We start from the raw sequence: 18,675 nt of genomic DNA on the forward strand, positions 1-18,675 counted from the left end.
TCCACCAAGTAAAACAGAGTTCAGCATGAAACGGGAGCATTGCCTTTCAAAAATGACATTAGCTGCCTGCTGTCAAGCTGTCTTCAGGCTGTAATGATTCCTGCCTTAAGACGGGGCAAAACCCATCCCTCTGGTCTGAAGGTAGTGATCTGTGTGGAAAACTTTTCCAACTGCCCTGGGATGTCTTGGTGGGAAACCCTCCTGGGCAGGACGTGTGGACGCAGTTGAACTGGAGGTGGGGCCGGTCCTGCTTTGCTACAGCGGTTTGCCTACTCTGTTTTCCAGCATCTAAAACAACTGTGCTACTCCTGCTTTTCTCAGGATGCAAGCCTGTAACCTCCAAGATAACTTCTAGCAAACTTTAGAGGAAGATCAGCTCTTTTTTTTTATCCCCCCCCCCCTTTTATTTTTTCTTCCTTTTTCTGCTTCAAAAGAGACTCTGGAGAGGACTTGCAGGGAAAGCAAGCAAGGAGGAAGTACGAGCTGTCATAAATGATGTTGAAGCAAGAGTCAGACTTGCAGTAAGGTAATAAGGTGCCGGGAAGGTGGTGACTGAGTTGTGAAGGGTTTTCAAAGTGCTTGTGTATGATTGATGCCTTGGGGGCATCAGCTGAGGGATCTCAGGGCATTGGTGTAAGCAAGGAGTACAGGGTACAGCCACAGCCACAGTAGGCGTGCTGAGGTCTCCAGCCAAGCCTTCGGCATGTGTGGAGGTTTGGCTCTTGCAGGAAAGCATGAAAGAAGAGCCGGGCTTTGAAATCTGTGTGCCTGGAGCCGTGAGGAGGGGAGGGCCAAAGATGAAGTGAAGAGCAAAGGACTGAACAACGCAGTGGAAGAGCACATATCTCCAAAGAGTGAAGGGGAAGAGTGGTGACGAAAGGACGGGGATGAGGAGGATGGTTTGGGATCTGGTGAGTGTAAGTTAGGGACTAGCCACCCTTGTGGGGTGCTGAACAGGCTGGAGAGGATTTGACTTTCAGGGCAGCCTCTGAAAAGACTGTGAGGACAATTGCGCGTGAATGAGTCTGAGCTCAGGGGCAATGCTGTAGCTACAGTGGCTACCCAGGTCTTTAAGCAGAGGAACCTCAGGCAACACTGGGGGATACCATTATCCTTCTATAGGGCAGCAGAAAGACCTGCTATATCCATATCTGGGATCTGCGCTATAAAAATGCGTTGGAAAGGTCTTGGGAGTCACATGAAAGGATAAGGAAGGACTAACAGTTTGGCTTACCTGGGAAACGGTCCAAAGTAATTTGATCTGTTTGCAAATGTATCGGAGTGATCTTTAACCGTGCACGTACAAGTGCAGTAAAACTGGGATCAAAGCAGATGCTGTTGGCTGCACTTCTGATAGTCAGGGCAGAAGAACTGGGCAAAGGTTGTGACAGCCTTTCTCTCTCCTGAAAGATACACTGGATATTCTTCTGTCAAATAAGTTCGAGCTTAAATGTCTTAACATAGCAGCTATAGGCTGAATTTTACTAGGGGTGTACAGGAGATTGGGTGGGAAGGTTCTAGTAGTTCATTTTGGGCTGGGGGTCCATCAACCTCACATGGCTGGGCGAGTTTTGGACACCACGAAAATATCAGTGTTACGGCTGAACATAGAATCAAAATAGTTCCGTTATTTAATGAAACTTTGTCTAGGCTGGTTATTTCATTTTAGTCTGCAGCAAAGTTGTGGTGGGCTCCGAAAAGGAGCCCAGCAGCCAGGCGGATTGGAGCTGTTCCCAGGTCACCTGCAGCCAAAAGCCTTTGCTATGGAAATACCCGGGCTAGGAAGCAGGACTGGGATGCACGGAGCGCTCGGTGCTGCGTGGCAGTGCAGATGAGGTGATGGCAGATGAGGGGACGCTGCTTTGCCAAATTAACTTTGTTACAAATTCCCATCTGCTCTGAAGCAGAAACTATAAGGTTTGTGCTGTGCAAGTAATGATTTGTTATACATTTTTAAACATGAAATCTAGTCCAAATGGCAAATATTTTTAGTGTGTGTCATTGTGCAGTTAAGAAAGCTGCCAGCAGCGTAAACCTGAATAACTCTGCGTGATGGTTGGGGTGGGAACGGGAGGTGATTACCTTCACTTCAGTGCCAGCCTTGCAAACCAGCTATTGCATGAGGTGTCCCCCGTGCCGATTTTGGAGGGCGCCTGCAAAGAAGGTGGTTCGCAAGGAGCGGTGAAAGGTTTGTGCCAGGTTTCTGTTTGTCCTGCTAATGGTGGCAGTGAGCGTGGCGGGGTGTGCAAATGCAGCCAGGCGCTCTGCGAGCAGGGCTGCAAGTGAGCGTTGCCTCTGCTGCCTCTGCCTTAGTGCCAGCAGTTGTCCTTGCCTGCTGGGCGAACAGGTTTAGCTAGAGAGGAAGAATAAATAAATTTAAAGAGAAGGATTTTCTACTTTGCCCATTTTCCCCTCCCTGCGCTTAGGTACTTGTTCCCTATTCAGCTGGTCTCCTGCTCATAGGAGGCAGCAACTTGCAGAGCTGGCTGCTTTCTCACCCACTCCATTCATTTTACCTACGGTGGAAAGCACACATCTGGCACAGCTGGGAGGTGTTCGGCCGGGTGTGAAAATGGCTCCAGAGAAGACGGGAGAGGATTGCTGGGTTTTTGCCGGTGGAATATGGAAGAGGCAATCTCACATCTCTCGGTTTTCAGCAAACACATCCTGCGGAGCAAGCCTGCACGCGGTTTGTAATATATGCAGATTTGCGATGAATGAAGCATTTTTCAGATTTTCAAGAAACTGGTTGAGTCATTTCAGCAATATTTTATCCTCCACTCTAAATCCCCCCAAAAAAGAGTGAGAGAATGGGTTTGAGATGGATCTGAGCATTTTAGAAACAGAACAGCTTAGGGGTTTTAGATTGCAGAAAACTTAATAAGGAAAACTGGCTGAAAATGAATGCTTTTTGAGGGGGTGGGCTCTGTTGTGGATTTTGCTCAGCCTCTAAGCCAAATGATTCACTTACTCCCTCAGCTTTCATGCAAGGTCACAGCATGATCCTCAGTTGATTCCCTCACATCTGTGAAGCAGCACAGGCAGGTATCAGAGCATTTGCCAGCTGTGCCAGTTCCCAGCAAGAGCTCTTTCGCTCTTCTCCACCTTCCTTAACAGTTCACAGCATTTAGGCCATCAGTCCCGTAAGAGGCTGCTTTTTCCTGTTGTTTTTTCCCTATAACTCCAGCTGGAGGGAGAGAGGGACACAGAGGGAGCTGCTCTTCTGCACGAGTATGCAGCCAGGGCAGCAATCTGACCCCATGGGTGGCTGCACACGTGCATTATTTTTTTCCAGTGCCCTGAGCACTGCTTTCCTCCCCTTGATTTCCATAGATCTGTTTGATTAATAATAAGAAACAGAGGGGAAGAGTTTCAGCTGTAGGTTCCATACATGTATATTCCTGTGGTTTTATAGCTGGTAGCATCCAATGGTACCTTCATTTGAAGTAACAGGGTGGCTCTAGCAGTGCAATTTTGACCTGGTTACAGAGCAGAATGCAAAAAAAGCTGAATCCCATGAGAATGCTTCAAGCATTGTTTTTTCTCTTTAATCTCTTCATTGGTGGTTTTTTCTTAATTTCTAAAAAAAACAGCAGCTGCTGTCTGAGATGGGCAGGTACCGACGCTGTGGTCCTGCAGTCACGGTTGCACTCTGGCTCACATCTGGATTCCAGCTGCATATTCTGCACTACTCTCTTGCATGTCCTTCCTGCATATGAAGTGCATTGCCCTCAGTGGAAGCTTAAAGGGAAGACTGAGGGTAGAATACAGATGAAATGGGATCAGAGAGCAGGTTATCACCTTATTTTTGCAATGCACTGCCATTCAGAAAGCACCAAGAGACCTTAACAATAGCAGAGACTATAATGCCGTACTCTCAGAGTGTCCAATATATTTTCCCTAACTCTGTAAGCAAAAGCCTCCTGCCCTGGTAACAATTTCAAAGGAAAGAGGTCATGCCTTGCTGAATGTAGTTCGAAATAAACTGTATTTCCTCAGAAAGCAGGAGATCGGAGTGCTCCTTGCAGAGGAGCTGTCTGGAAGAGTTACCATACAGCTACAGTGAGGCTTGACCCACCACCCATCCCACATCCCATCCTTAAATCAGTCATCTTTTGTTCGTGGAACTCTGCTGCGGAGGACTGTGCCGTCTCCTCCGGCATATCCCAGCCCTGTCCTTGCCTGCCCTCCTGGGGTGGGCTGCCCCTCCGGCGTTCACGGGTGGTGGGTGCTTCTCCCTCTTCTCCAGCTGTGTTTCATCCTGGCACGTGCCAAAGCTGAGGTAGTCTAGCCTGGGTTGGGATGAAGATGTTGGGCAACTAGTGTTTTGTTTGGCCTTAAATACAAAGAATAATTAGTGAAACGGTGTGAAAAACAGCTCTCCATCCTATGGGGATGGAAAGGCTCTGCCTGGAGGCTCCATCCGAGCTCTAGGGAAAAATAATTAAGAGGCAGTGGGTGAAGCCTGGAGGGCGACTGGAGAAAAGCTAGTGGTGCTTTTATGAACCCAGTGCAAGACCCGCAGGGTGGCACCGGACTCTTTTCTGCTTTGGTCCCCCCGTACACAAGACATTGGGGTCCATGTCACACACAGCGTCTGCAAAGAACGAGGTGTGTGGGGTTGCAGACAGTGTCGTAAAATGCTCGATAGCAAGCTGACTCCATTCGCCATCTCGTGGTGATCGCTGTCTGGGGCTGAGGTGTGCAGGGTGGCCTGTGCAGCCTCAGGCAGGTGGTGATGGACAGACGGACGGTGATGGACAGACGGACGGTGGTGGACAGACGGACACCTCATCCCTCCACTCCGGCCAGAGCAGGCTGCAGCAAACGGCTCTCCTGCACCCGCCGGGAGAGCAGAGCAGCTCAAAAGCTTCATATAATAATATTCCACATGGAGAAGGATGTTAATGACAGGGAATGTGATTGACTGCCTTTTTCTGTTGCTGCTGTATTATCTCTATTTAAATCAGCTCACATTAACTGCAGTTATATTTAATGCTGTCTGTCTACACTGAATGTTTAGATTGTTAATTTTCAATTGCAAATTGCTTCATTATGTCTGACTTTTTATAAATATTTGTAACGTGAGTTAATATTTTCTATTACGTGCGATACACGTTCTGGAAAAAAGTAATTGTTCTTGCTGCTGTGCACTGGGTCTGGCGGGAGCGCCCAAAGCCTCGGTGCTCTCTTATCTAAAGGCTGTTGCCTTTTACAGCTGACATGTTAGAAATAGAGGTCTGTAGCCAGCGCTGTCTGTGTGTTATGGTCGGGAAAGCCGTTAGGATTCATTTGGCTCCCCGACAAGAAGAAAAGAAAATGTTTATGGTCCTCAGCGTGATAACATGGTGAAGACTCAACACTCGTGACACTGCATGTATGTATTATTGCCACACTCCTGAACATCACTATGAGATGTGGAAGGTGATGGCTCGTAGCCTAGGAGGAATTTTAAACTGTACCATTTTCAGGGACTTTGAAGCCCAGGACCCCGAAAGCCCATCCCTGTTCTTGTAGGGGGATGCCCACTGCCCATACTCCCCTGCCCGGGCAGGGCTGTGTGCGGTCTGCGCCCAGCAGATACAGATATTTGTCTTGGCGGGTCTCCTGCAGGGTTTATGTAGTGAAGGGTAAAAGACCGAACATCTCAGCTTTATATCTGCCTGTCTCTCAGCTGGGGCTGCTCCGTTCGCAGATGCCCTGAGCGAGGCTCCGCGGGGCAGGGAGGCAGAGGAGTGCCTCTCCCGGCAGCTCCGAGGGCAGGTCCCCAGCCGTATCTGCCATGAGGCTGTTCTGCGGAGCTGCCTGGGAGCCTCGTCTAGCACACAGGTTCATGGGTGCCTAAAAAACCCGCGAGGGGCCAGCCTACGGCAGCAGCCTCTAGCTGGGGCGGCAGCCTCCAAGGGCAGGAAAGGAGGGAAGCGCAAAGCACCGTCTGGACCGCGGTGGGGAGTTGCTGTTGGGGTGTATCTCCCCGGGGAGCAGTGCCCTGTCCTTTTTGGGGTGCACCCGCACCCCAGGCGATGCCGGTGAGCATCGACACGGCTCGCTCAGCCGGTGGGAGGGCTGTCGGAGGTCAGCCAGGCACGCACCGAGCTCGGATTCAGGGTGGGACAGTGCAATGCCCAGTCTGTGTCCCAGCTTCACAACTGCCGTGGTTTGAGCTAGTTAGAGTAAAGCTAGTGCAGGAGCTGCTGCTTCCAGCTGAAGCATCTTCTTCTGTAGTTGTTATAGTATCTGTACATATAAATTATTTATCTTACATTTTATATGGACGCATAACAGCATTTTCCATGTTGCGTAGATGGCTTGCTAGGCTGACCGTCCTCACCAGTAAAGTAACGAGGACGGCGTACCCCGTGGGAGGACTTGCCCCATCTGCTAAGATCTCCCCCTGCGTGGTACCTTGTACTGAACTCCTCCTTCTCTCACCTTATGGACTAACTGCTTTTAAAAGTGTCACGTTTTTGCTCCCTGTGTTTGTTTCTTCATAGCTATGTCTCCCACTGCTTTTCTGTGTCTGCTTCAATTCTTCCCACATCCTTGATCTTAATGCAGGTGCCAGAGCATCTTGCAAGGGTATTGTGCAGGATTAAATCCCACACGACAGCTTGCGGCTCCACGTGGCCCTTCTCAGAGGTGCCATACATCCATTTTGGGCCACTGGTTCTTCAGGGGCAGAATAGGTCCTGTTGGAGGGGATCAGGCTGTAAAAGAGGTGGCGGATGCTCCCAATTAGTGGAGCTAGGATTCCAATCCCTATTCCTTGTGGGGTTTTTTTCATGTTGTTGAACGCTAATATTTTAAAAAGAAGTGGCTTTTCCGAAATGCAGCGATAAATTAGATAGGATTGGTATGGCTAAGGGTATTGCTGCCATTTAAACCCAGGAAATTCCCCACGAGGTAAATTTCTCTGAAACCTTTGAATGACTCAGAGCACAACTGTCAGGGCACTGTTCTAAGAAAGGCAAGAAATTGACCTTTTGATTAGCATAATATAGTAATTTAGTGTAATAATAATGATTGCTTATTAATCATTAATAATTGTTGTTGTTGTTGTTATGTATTGACCAAAGGGACTTATAGATGTGATGTTTCTGCTCTGGTTTTTGATAAATTGATACCAATTAGTGGGATGTTAGGTGCAACCCAGAGGGCCTGAAAATAGCTGCATCTGCTAAGGGTAGTTCCCTTCCAGTTCTCCATTGCTGTAGGAAGGGGGTCGAATGGCAACCTATACAGAGATTTCTGGAGAAGTGTGGTCCTAGTCAGGGGTGGGATGAGCAACTTCAGGTCCCTTAGGATGCCGTCTGCTGAAAACATGTAGCAACCTCTTTGCACGCTGAGGATTTGCTGCCTAGAGGCTTAATTCTCCTAACTGCTTTCTCCCTGACCTCACGAGAAAGTTTGCTGCATCAAACCAGTGTGAAAGACATCAGCCTTGTTCAGGAGAACAGTCTCTTTACGTCTCTGGCTGTGATAAATCTAAACTTGACGCATACCAAAATGAACTGTAACAGGCAGCACTGCAATTTTTGCTATCTTAGTCCTTGAAAAACTGGGAGCTGTAACCTTCCCTCTATGCTCCCTCTCTTCCTTTTCTGCTGATAGCCGGTTGTTTAGCATAAAACGGAACCAAAGCCTTGCTCTTCACGGCCAAAGTCTCTGCTTTGCTGGTTCTTCACTCAGAGCTTCTGCAGAAAAGCATCTACCACCTGCAAGAACCAGTGTTGCAGTTCAAACTCCAAAGTATGCACTGACATACCATGAGTATTTATTTTGGAGAAGAGCTATCCAATTTCAAGCTATATCTCTGTGGCAGGCAGGTTTCTCTCTGAATGTGGTTTTTCTTTCAGTTTTGTTAGCTATTTTTAATGAATAGAAGTGATCATCATTCACATGAAGATCTGTAGCTTCTGTTATCTACATGTTCACCTGTATAATCATCTCTACCAAGCATGATGCTGGTCGCAGCAGAGGAACTTGAGTCTTTGTTTTACCACCTGGTCTCAGCCCCTGAAGGATATCTGATTTTGTGTCAACAAGGAGGCCGGCTAGGGAATTTTAAATTCACGGCTCAGGCCTGATCCCCGAGCTGTCATCAGAGCTGGGAACGAAGCTTGCTTGGCCGGGGAGCCAGCTACACAGAGAACTCCGTGGGGAGAGCTGCACGGCACAGCCAGGGAACCCAATGCCTCCGGTTCAAAAGGACTTCTCCCTACAGGAGCAGTCCTGTCCTGTCCCCTCAGGACACCTTCTCATCCCCAAATACCCACCTCTGCCAAGCACCAGTAAGTGGAGGTTTTGACTTGAAATGTGTAAATACGCCATGACTCTGTGAAGCCCATCAGAAGGTGCCGCCTTGTGTTTGTGGAAGGCTTTCAGGTGCCGCAGCCATGGAGGCCAGTTGAAAATCCCTCAATATGGTGATGAAGGAGCAAGAAAAATCGTGAGTTCTCTGCTTGAATCAACAGGAATTGAGACCCTGGCCCCAAGCACATTTCAGCACAGAGCGGGAAACTTTCAAAGGTGGCATGAGTTCCTGTGCAAAAGCCTTGTCCCAGCCCTGGCCACTGCATAGTTACCACTGGAGATGTTCCCAAGTCTTATTCCATCACCTTCAATCCTGCTGAGTGTCAAGGTACTGCAGCTTTGCTGGACGAGGTCCTCATACAAGTTGCTTTACCTCCAAAGGCCAAAGCCCATTCTGAGTTACGTGACAAGTGTATCTACCATTAAGCTTTTAATCAAAAGATGAGCATTTGAGGATATGTAGATCTTCCTTCCATGATGATTGGGATGAGTTAATTGCAGCTAATTCTAGCTGTAGAAATTACTTGGAACTGTATAGTAGTTTGTTGTCATGTGCAGGAAATTCAGGTGATTCTCTTCCTGTTAACTGATGTGAAATTCAGCATATGATAAGCTCTAAGGAAACACAAGCAAGCTCAATGTAGTGATCTACCTCAGGTTGCATCAATCAACCAGAGTTCCAGTTTCTTTCGTGGTGCCGTAGCTCAGCGTATGCTGCCCACATGCCTTCAAGCATCCTTATGCAATGCCATAAGAAGAGGGTATTAAGGCATGCTCAGAGGTCAGAGCCTCTGGACAGCTTAGTTTTTAAGCCCTTTCAGTGTTGTACACCTCGCACGGATGATCTTGCAGAGGGATTTGCAGGGTTCAGAAGTTCTCTGGCCACAGATGGAAAGGACATGCCTTTCGAGTGGAAGTGTTCCGCCATCCCTTTTCTTAACAGCTTGCAAAACATTTGCAAAGGCAGGCAGCGCTTTTTCTTCTCCTTCCCGTTTTGCTGAATCTGGTTTTTCATTTACTTTGATTTATCATTACGCATAAATCTGGAGGTATCTTTGCACAACCTGCTGGAAAGCCACGTGCTGCATTTGCTTGTCTCAGCTTTCCTCAGCCCCGCGGCACAGCCTTGCAAAGCTGCAAGGGGTTATGGTGGTAGGCAGGTCGGTAACTGGGATGGCATGGGAGGATGTCCACTTCTCCTGCACAGGATTTGTGCCTGCCCTTGCCATGCCACTGGCACATGCTGGTTGATTCATCAGCGCTCTGCAGACGAGCCGTGGGAACCGGTGGGTGCTGCTGCTGGCAGCAAGGAGGGCATGAGAAACCTCTGCCCGCACGTGCCACCAGTGCTCCTCCGAAATATGTTGGAAGCCAGCTCAGCTTGTGGGATAAACAGCTATCCCAAAGACAGCGTTTAGACTGGAGTTAATATGAGGGTGGATCTTTTGACCTCGCCTGGTGAAGCAGGCGCGGTCCCAGCATCTGCTGGTGGATGTGATGGGCAAGAGCCGTTGAAGCATTGAGATTTATTACAGTATTATAAGATTCAGAGCTCGGGCAAGGAAGGGCCACTGTACATCCCGGGGAATATTTTCACTGACGAGTCTAGCACAACCCTACGGTTTGTGAACCGTGAAATAAGATTTCTCTTAGAGGGAAGCATCAGCCCTTACTGAATTATCCAAGTCCTTCCTGCTGTTTTAAATCACACCCCCCAGGACCCCCTGATTGCTCTCTCTTGGCAGCAGTGGTTCATTAGATAACCCAGGAGCTTGCCATGATAACAGGAGCGGGCACCCATCCACAGCAAACAACTGACAATGTGCAGCCGCAGTTGGAAGCGATTGAATTCCTGCAGCAGGGCTGATTTTACCTACGCAGGAGCAAAATGGTGTGGGCTCTTCTCCAGGAGAGCGGGTTTGTCACCTTTTGGGATGCTGGTGCCCTGGGGCTGTGTGAGGAGCTGGGGCCGATGGGAGGGAAAAAGAAAATTTTGGTGAAGTAATAGGTGCAGATTGTAATTCCTTGAATTAAGGGGAATTTTATGTTGTGCTAGAAATACTCTGCATGACTCTGAGCCTAAAAGACTGATTTGGGGAAGTCTGACTGGCCAGAAGAGAGGTGGCCTGGAGCATTCCTGTCGTGCAGTGGCACCGGGAGAGCGGTCCTCCTGGGATGCATGGGGACAGTACAGCACTGCAGTGTGGAGAGCTGATGGAGAGGACGTGTCCTGCTCGTTCCCTCCAGCCCTTCCAAAATCCTCTCTCAAACTGCATGAATGACAATTGCTGAATCCATGGTCGGGCTGTGCTGATGCTGCCAGTTTGGCTGACACGGGGAGGTGTGTAACCCAGGGAAGCTGTCCTTGCTTCCTCTTCCTTGCTCCCATTTCAGATCCCAAGGCAGCCAGTGGTCCATGGGTTGCAATTTGCTGCTCGGAGGATTAGCATGTTGCCTAGGGCATTAGCGACTTTCCCTACGGAGGCAGCTTAGCATCGTTCGCGTTCCCAATTTAAAAGGGAGGTCGGCATCCCACTTGCGGTCGAGGGAGGGGTGTTCAGATCCTCCTCTGATTTCTGCTTCAGACATGTGGGCAGAGGTCAGGGCCTCGAGCGCCGGGCTGCCTCCCTCACTCTGCCCTTTGCCACTCGTAGAGAAGAGTATTTGCTGTTAGCGGGGAAAGGATGCTACGGATCAATCCGTGACAGTGGAATGGAATGTGTCTCAGGAAGCCATGTGCAGTTCATGGTGGTATTCTGTCCTGTCTCACGTCACTTTCTCTCCTAGAGCAGTGGTTTTCCAATATGAAACCAAGGGCTTCCCCTGCAATGAGTCACTTTGGGGGCCACGTGCTTCTTTCAGCTGGAGCACAACATGGTGCCAGATGGCATGAGTTGTGAGTACGCTTGGACTAATAGATTAATTATTAATTGATGGGGGCTTGTGAATTTTTTAGTATTTTCTCTCACTGTGCATCACAAAGCGAAACTACCTTTTATGAGACAAAGATCTCTCCTAAAGCCCTACATCAAAGCTGCAAAATTGTCACCCATATTGTGATCTTGTTCAGCCTTCACATGCAGCATGTTTGCTTTGAAATACTTAATCAACTATTTGCTGAGCCATAGAGCTCCCAGCATGTCAAAGGATGAGTGCCTTGAAACTTTCTCTTTGAGGCTTTTGGCACTTATAACTGTACATGACATAGGTATTGGCTGCGTTAATCATTTTGGGAGGACTTAAGCCAGGTTTAGGAAGGACATGAGTGGGTCACGGCTTTTGTCCTTGTCCTCCACCCAGGGAAAACAATTCACAAGGTGAGATTTTCAGACCCCCCCCAGCTGCGTGGTGGTGTGCTGGACACAGGGATGGAGAAAATTAATGTTGGAGACCGCTGACAGTGACCCCAGCCAGGGTGGTCCCTGCTCAGTCGCAGCCCGTCTGCGCCTGCCTTCGGCTGTGCAGGAGGGATCACCCGTCCCCCGGTGCCAACACTGCCGCGGCGGAAAACCGGCACAGGCGGTGGCTGTGGATTTCATGGAGACCTGGACTAAACGCTTTCATTTCCAGAAGGTGCAGAGCCAGGTTTGTTTCCGTTCCTGATGCAGCACAAAGCAGGTTGCTGCAGCTCAGCGTTCGCATTGCCAGAGCATTTAAAATGTGGTTTTCCAGAACCCTGTTGCAAATGGTTTGTCCTCTGCAGGAGAATGGCTGGATTCACCACTACGTTATAACCTTTCTCAAAGGGAGGGGAGAGACTTTCAGACAAGCCTCGGTTACGCTTCAGAAATGGGGATGTTGTGACACTTGCTGCCCTTGCTGGGAAGTGGGGATCAGCATTAGCAGTGACTGTCAGGGAGGGATTAAACTGTTAAATGGTCCCAGTGGTTTCTGGCTGGGGCTGATGACAATTATACTGACAATACCTGTCATGTCCACGGCATGTTGCATCAGTGCTACGCTGATCATTGAAGGTTGTATCTCTATGCTGCATCCTGTCATTATAAATCCTTGTAGCTTACAACAACATTATTTCATTATAAACCCTCGTAGCTTACAACAACGTTATTTCCAACAGTGCTGAGCTCAGAGCCTGGATATAGATCCGCATCGTGTTTAACTCACGCATGTCTTTTGGGAGCGTGCCCCATCAATAAGTGTTCGGTGGCACATCCAGACCCACTCTTCTCTTACCGACCGGCTGAGTGCCGTGTACGGCGCGTCACTTGTGCCACCAGCATCGTCCCCAGGCTGGGGGGGTTACCCCAGCTGCAGCCCTCTCACTGCGGCCGATGGCACGAGGGCCGTACCCTGCTCGGTCCCCAGGCAGGTGGGTCGGTCTGAGGTGTTCATCTGAGCAAAACTGCTTTGGGGCTAATGAAGAAGGGAAGAGGAGGGCAGCCTGCACTGCCCCAGCATCACGTTTGGAGCCGGGGCTGTGATTGTAAATGGTTTGGCTTTAAGCTGTGATAAACTGAAGCTGGAGCTTTAAATATACAACACTTTGACTGCAAAAACCCGGGAATTTAAAGTGTCCCTTAATGCTGTTTATGTGCTTGAACTGCCTCCAGTGTTTCCCAGGGTGAGTGGAGGTGAGCCCGGGCTCCTGGCTTTAAATACTACAAAGCTCAGGTTGGGCAATACGGCGGGAGTGTCTGACACACCAACCAAATAGTTTAGGCGTGGATTTGGTAGGTCCCTATGCATCTCGTTGAAGATCTTATGACTTAATTAGGTTGGTTGGTTTGCCTCTGCTTCTGCCTTTCAAAGGTGTAGAGAGATTGTCTTCCATCCCTCTGGGATAACATGAGGACAAGTCTCGCAGTGAATTTGTTTCAGGGTTGTGGAAGCAAAGGGTTGCTTCTGCAGACCAGCGGCTGGTTCTTACTGGTATTAAAACTGTCAAACTCGCGTGATGAACATTTTGTACCTCTTTCATTTATTAGTGCCCATTAAAAATTATTCCTTATTAGCAGTTTATATGTAAAAACCCACTGTCTTCTGCAAGGTCTTCTTCTTGCAGTTGAATGGTCTCCAGGGGTTAAAGTAGGCACATGTCCTGCAATGCCTTCAGCAACGGGCTGGCTGCCATGCTAGTCAGTTTGGGGCTCCACTCAGAATCTGATATACATAATTTTAAAAATTTTTATTCTTTTACTTTAGCAATTGTTACACCAACGTAGATAATCTCTGCAGGGCAAGCAGAGAGAACTAATGTCGTATGCGGGTAGACGTATGAAAACATCTAATTTACCAGCAGGCAGTTGGGTAATGATCAGTTGAGAATTGCAAATTATATACGTCATATATTTGTGGCATGCTGCTGAAGAAAAGCCCAGTGCATATGACAAATCATATATATACTGAAATTTATAATACTTTTCACATTTAATTGACTGGGGCAACCTTATGATTTATATCTTTGCTTTATTCATAGCACACCCATAACGTAGTCATAATGCAGAACAAAACTAATTCAATTTCTCTTTGACTTTGTAAATCATTTATATATTTGGCTGTCAAGTATGTGAATATAAAGTGGGCATGCATACGGCAGAAAATAAATATCTGATTCTCTAGTTAAGAAATTGAGTTTTAACAATATTAGGATCTGTGTTGCCTTACTTGGATGTTTGGTCTTGCTTAGGTAGCATGCCTTACGTTTGCCTCTTGCTTTATTTCACAAGCAAAGTATATTTTATGGGCACCAGCATGACTCTCTTAATGGCCCTGTATAGTGTTATGACTGTGTAAAACGTACTCGGCTTGCTTTGACGGCAGCAGGTGCCCTTCCCAAGCTCAGGAGCAGTAAGTGGCTGAGCTGTTGGGCTGCTGCTCTCAGGCACAAGAGGTCTGCTGGAACGTGCCAGGAGGACGCAGGGACTGCAGGCAGGGGCTGCCTCATTAGTACTGCTCTGTAGATAGCAAGAAGAAACCGTTCTGCTGGCCACAGCAGTGATTGCTTTCCCAAAGATCAGGTCTTACCATGGAGCTATCATGCAGTCTTTGAGAAAATAAGGCCTGGAAAGATTTTTTTTGTTTCCTTTAAATACCAGGTTACCTGACTTGTCATCGCTAATTAACCTTGGGAAGCAGAGCAGTATATAGCCCTGAAAAGGAGTATCTTACCCACTGACCACAACCAAGGAGGCTGCCAAGGGTGCTTGTTGCCTCCTAAGAAAAATAATCTTCTGCAGTCAGATATTTCCTTGACGTGGTTTTTGACACCTGTAGCCTCACTGGAAAACATCTGCAAAATCAAGATAGTGCAGAAAGTGTAGGGCAGTTTGCTGGCTCATTATCATATCGCAAAAACAGCTCTCCTCCAGAGCAGCATCCTTGATTTCTAAATTTAGCACATGAGTTATTTTGGGTAGCATGTGATTAACCTCAATTACTGTAGCTCGGGTTTAATTCAAATAATGCCCCCTCTTTCAGAGTTGCAATGAAATGGAAATCTGGGACTGTACATTCCCTACCCTTAATGAAGCAGCTCTGAGAGATGCTTGCACATTGGTGGAGGTCAGTCGTGTGATGCATTTGTTCATGGAGAAATTAATGGGGGCAGCTGATCCCAAAAGGTGTTGGTGGTCCATGGCTCTGTACTGGTTTGGGGATCAGGAATATAAAGGTGAAGGCAGCAGGTTATGTGGTGCGCCTGGTGTGAACGAAACCTGGGTGGCCACAGCAGAGATCACTGAAACTTCAGTGGATTTGGATCACGGTCAGGACACTTTGTAGTTTTCTGCTTGAATTAAATGAGTAGTGGAGGCTTTCAAAAACTAGTCAAACCCAGACTTTCCCTCAATCTCAGCCATAAGGAATGTCGGGTCTCTGGAAAATCATCGGTGGGGAAGCAATACGCCTGCACGCGCACAGAGCTACATGAGCATGTGTGAGAGAGGGGAGACACGGGATGCGCAGGCAGACAACCGAGAAGATGCCATGGAAAGCGGTAGATCTGGGAGAAAGCAGCATATTTCAGCCCATCCAGGGAGTGCTAACAAACGAGCTCATCATTCGTCAGGCTGAGAATTGAAAGTTTAGTCGTCGCTGTAGCTGTAACTTTCCAGACTGCACTGCACCAGCCGAGCCTTTCTTTTGTCAAGCGGTTTGTCTCCAGAGGAGGATAAAACCCAGAGAGGTGGTTAACACAACCCCACGCCAGCGAATAAAGCTCATTTATGTGTAGCAGTTGGCAGGAGAGCTGACCTACAGTAGCTTGTGGCAATTGCGTTTGCCGGTAGCCAGAAGGAGCTGATACTTTGCAAATGAAGGCAGGATTTGGATGGAGGAGCCAGCCCTCCTGAAGTCACGTTTGCTTCAGGAGGTGAACCAAAACCGTGAGGTTTTGCACCAGGCTGAGCTTGGTTTTGTGCCTCGTGGGTGGAGCGGTGCCATGACCACCCCGCTGCCGCATGTTTCTAGCCTTGTGCCGTGGCCAAAATGACCCTGAAGGAGTCTAAAGAGTGGTTAGAGTCTGGAAAGCAGCTATAAAATTGCCACCTCATTACAGCAGCTATCGACTTCTTCGGGGGCTAGTTTGATTTTGTGCTTTTTTATTGTTCTATAATTTATGTCTGTGTATTCCCACTAAAAATAACAGATCTGCCCGCAGTCCTGCCAATGGGAAACTGTTCACAGCAGTCCCCGTGCCTCTTCTGTGTGTGCTGTAATTGCTTGCTTAACTGGCACAAACAACATTTTACCCTCACAAGGCATTTCGGGGCCAGGCAGCCACCAAACACTGAACCACAGGGCTGTGGGTAGTGTGTTTCAAAAAAAAAAAAAAAAAAGAAAATCTCTGCTGAATGCTGCAGGAAATCCAATTGCACGAATTGGGTGGTAGCACAGGGATGCAGCAATATGGGGGAAAAGGGAAAGAAAACAGGCAAATGTTATTGCTGTGCATTTCTGCTGAGCAGCCTTCTGTCTTTTCCTGGGTGGCAAGCAGGGCTTGGTGATCTGGAGCTGCCGTGTGTCCTGCCCCAGCACAGGGGGACTATGGCTTCCCAAGCACCAGCGAAGTGACAGCGCGGAGGGCACCCCACTTTTCAGGGGTTCAGATTGTCACTGTCAAGGCTTGCTGCCAGGCTGGCTCACAGGGCAAAGCGGGTATAAGACCTCGGGGTGAGGATGCTCAGCCCCAGGAGGCAGCTGGGCAGGCATCAAAACAGGGTCTGCACAGTCCCCTGGTCGTGTCAGTCTTGGGGTGGTGACCGCTGTGTGTCCCCTTTGTGGGGGGCTCTGTCCCAGAGCTGGGCCTGTCACCGCTCCCTCTGTGCTATCACTGATAATGTAATACAGATGGTCAGCCTGAAGAACTGAACTGCTTGTAAAGGTGCCGCATCGGTTGATTTTTCATCTTGATTTGCCTTTTGTTTTTATACAGCTGGACAACCCAGATGAGCAAGCAGCACAGATCAGACGCGAGTTAGATGGACGTCTTCAAATGGCAGAGCAAATTGCTAAGGTAAAAAAAAGTCTTCCGTATTAATAAGCTCTTCATAGAGAAGCACATAAGTAGCTTGATGCAGTCCCAAGGTCCTGTCCTTTTCTCACAGGTTTCTTCTCCCAATAATCACCAGTTAAAAATTAGCAGATTTTTAACTACAAACAAAACAACAAGTACAAATGAAGCTGTTGTGGTGCCCATTTCTTGGAATGTCCTGATGAGCTGGGAGAGTTTAGGTTCCTGCAAAATCCCGTACGAATCCTCAGCGGTGGGGAAGATACTGTCCTGAAGTGCTCCAGCTAGATCTGCAAGTGCATGTCTGAGCCCTCTTTGTCAAACTTCTATGCTAGGCAATAAGTTGGGCAATGGCATGTAAAAAGGAGCCAGAAGTTGCCCTAATGGGGTTTGTGCCATTCGCTGGGCTGCTGGGAGCCACAGTTCCCTGCCTATAGGTAGGTGCTGCCTCAGTAAAGGTGCTTCGGGTGTGTTGTCCCAAACATGTTCACACTTTGCACGAGAGCAGTCAGGCTAGCATTGCACCGTGCGGACACCACTGCCGTGTGGAACAGCAGGCATGGGACCTCCAAACAGTTTTCATAATCAAGCACTCAGCTAAGCTCCCTAGAGACCTTTCTGTAAGGAGTCATCTCCCTAGGAGCAAATCACACTGTTGCTCAGTGCAGATTTACGTGGCCACCAATGGACCATAGATGGACGGAAGCCCTGGATCCTGTTGACATTAGTATGGGCAGGATTTTATCCTTGCCTCTAATCAGATGCTCTGAGTCACCGATAAAGCCCTAATAGGGCTGAAGTCATTGGGAATGATCTATCTGGCTGTTCTTGATAATCAAGAAACCATTACTAGAAGGAAGATAAAAAGGTCTAATCAGAGAGATGTAGCTCAGGCGAGGGACCTGCCTTTCAGCAGCAGTCCTCCTGGCACTGAGCTCTGCCCAAATTGGGGGGTTTTATGAGAAAGCTAGTATCAGCTGTTTGCAAGCACACTGATGTCCCTGGGTGTGAAAAGCAGAGCACATTCATTTACGGTCAGGAGTTAGCAAGGGTGCTGGTAGTGCCTGCGCAGTTACTCCTCACTAATGCTTCTGTTAAACAGCTACAGTCATTGCGTCTTTGGGGAGGTGGGTTCTGTTTTTCCCCACTTCACTGACAAAAACAGTAAGGTGGTCCAGGACGACGTGGCCAAAGGATGGCACAGCAAAGCAGCAAACTGACTGCAGCTCCTTTGTTCAGCAGTTAGCCCTTTGCCATTTTGTTGTCAAGAAAACCGACAGTATTTTTTATTTGTGGCAAAATGCAAGCCTCTGTGCAGAGCGCTGCTGCTCCGGTTCTGAGATGGGCAGCCAGGGACTGGGATGCCAGGCTGAGATTGCCTGGTTTCATTGTTTCATTTTCTCTTTATGGCATGTGGGACAACAATATGCATGGTTCAGTAGCAGCCAGCAGAGGCTGCAGCTTCATGAATTATTTTTTGCAAACGAGAATTTGCCATTTCTATTCCTCCCCCAAGGATGCTGAAAACAAGCCATGCCACTGCTGGCCCTGCGAAAGACAGTCAGGGGAAAGTCCTCAACACAACCTGACATTTCCCTGTGCAGAATTCAGCCTTGAAAATACAGCTGTGCAGCTTGGAGGGTGGTTTAGAGTAAAAGTGACTTACCTGTGATCCAGTTGGCAGGTATTGATATTTAATCTCCTTCACATTACTGCTGCAGGCCTTCTCTCCAGAATGTCAGATCCCTCCAGCACCTGCCTACAAGAAACCTTGTTCTTTCAGACCCATGTACACCATCTTTTGGAGGCATATCCAAATGACCTTTTGAATCCTTCTCTGTATCCTCCTTTCCAGGCAAGGCTGCTTTCCCTCTAACGTAAGGCAGGTTCAC

General features: G+C 48.3%; 1 protein-coding gene across 1 annotated transcript in view; it reads left to right on the top strand.

Moving 5' to 3' along the window:
- CADPS (Ca++-dependent secretion activator) overlaps window positions 1-18,675 on the top strand; it is a 185,117-nt gene that overhangs the window by 27,341 nt on the left and 139,101 nt on the right. The window contains exon 4 of the mRNA XM_010573333.1: window positions 16,706-16,786. Within this exon, the coding sequence (XP_010571635.1) occupies window positions 16,706-16,786 (81 nt within the window). The remainder of the gene's footprint in view (window positions 1-16,705; window positions 16,787-18,675) is intronic.

This window comes from Haliaeetus leucocephalus, unplaced genomic scaffold, assembly GCF_000737465.1.
Source record: "Haliaeetus leucocephalus isolate CR32 unplaced genomic scaffold, Haliaeetus_leucocephalus-4.0 Scaffold2, whole genome shotgun sequence".
Classification (NCBI taxonomy): Eukaryota; Metazoa; Chordata; class Aves; order Accipitriformes; family Accipitridae; genus Haliaeetus; species Haliaeetus leucocephalus.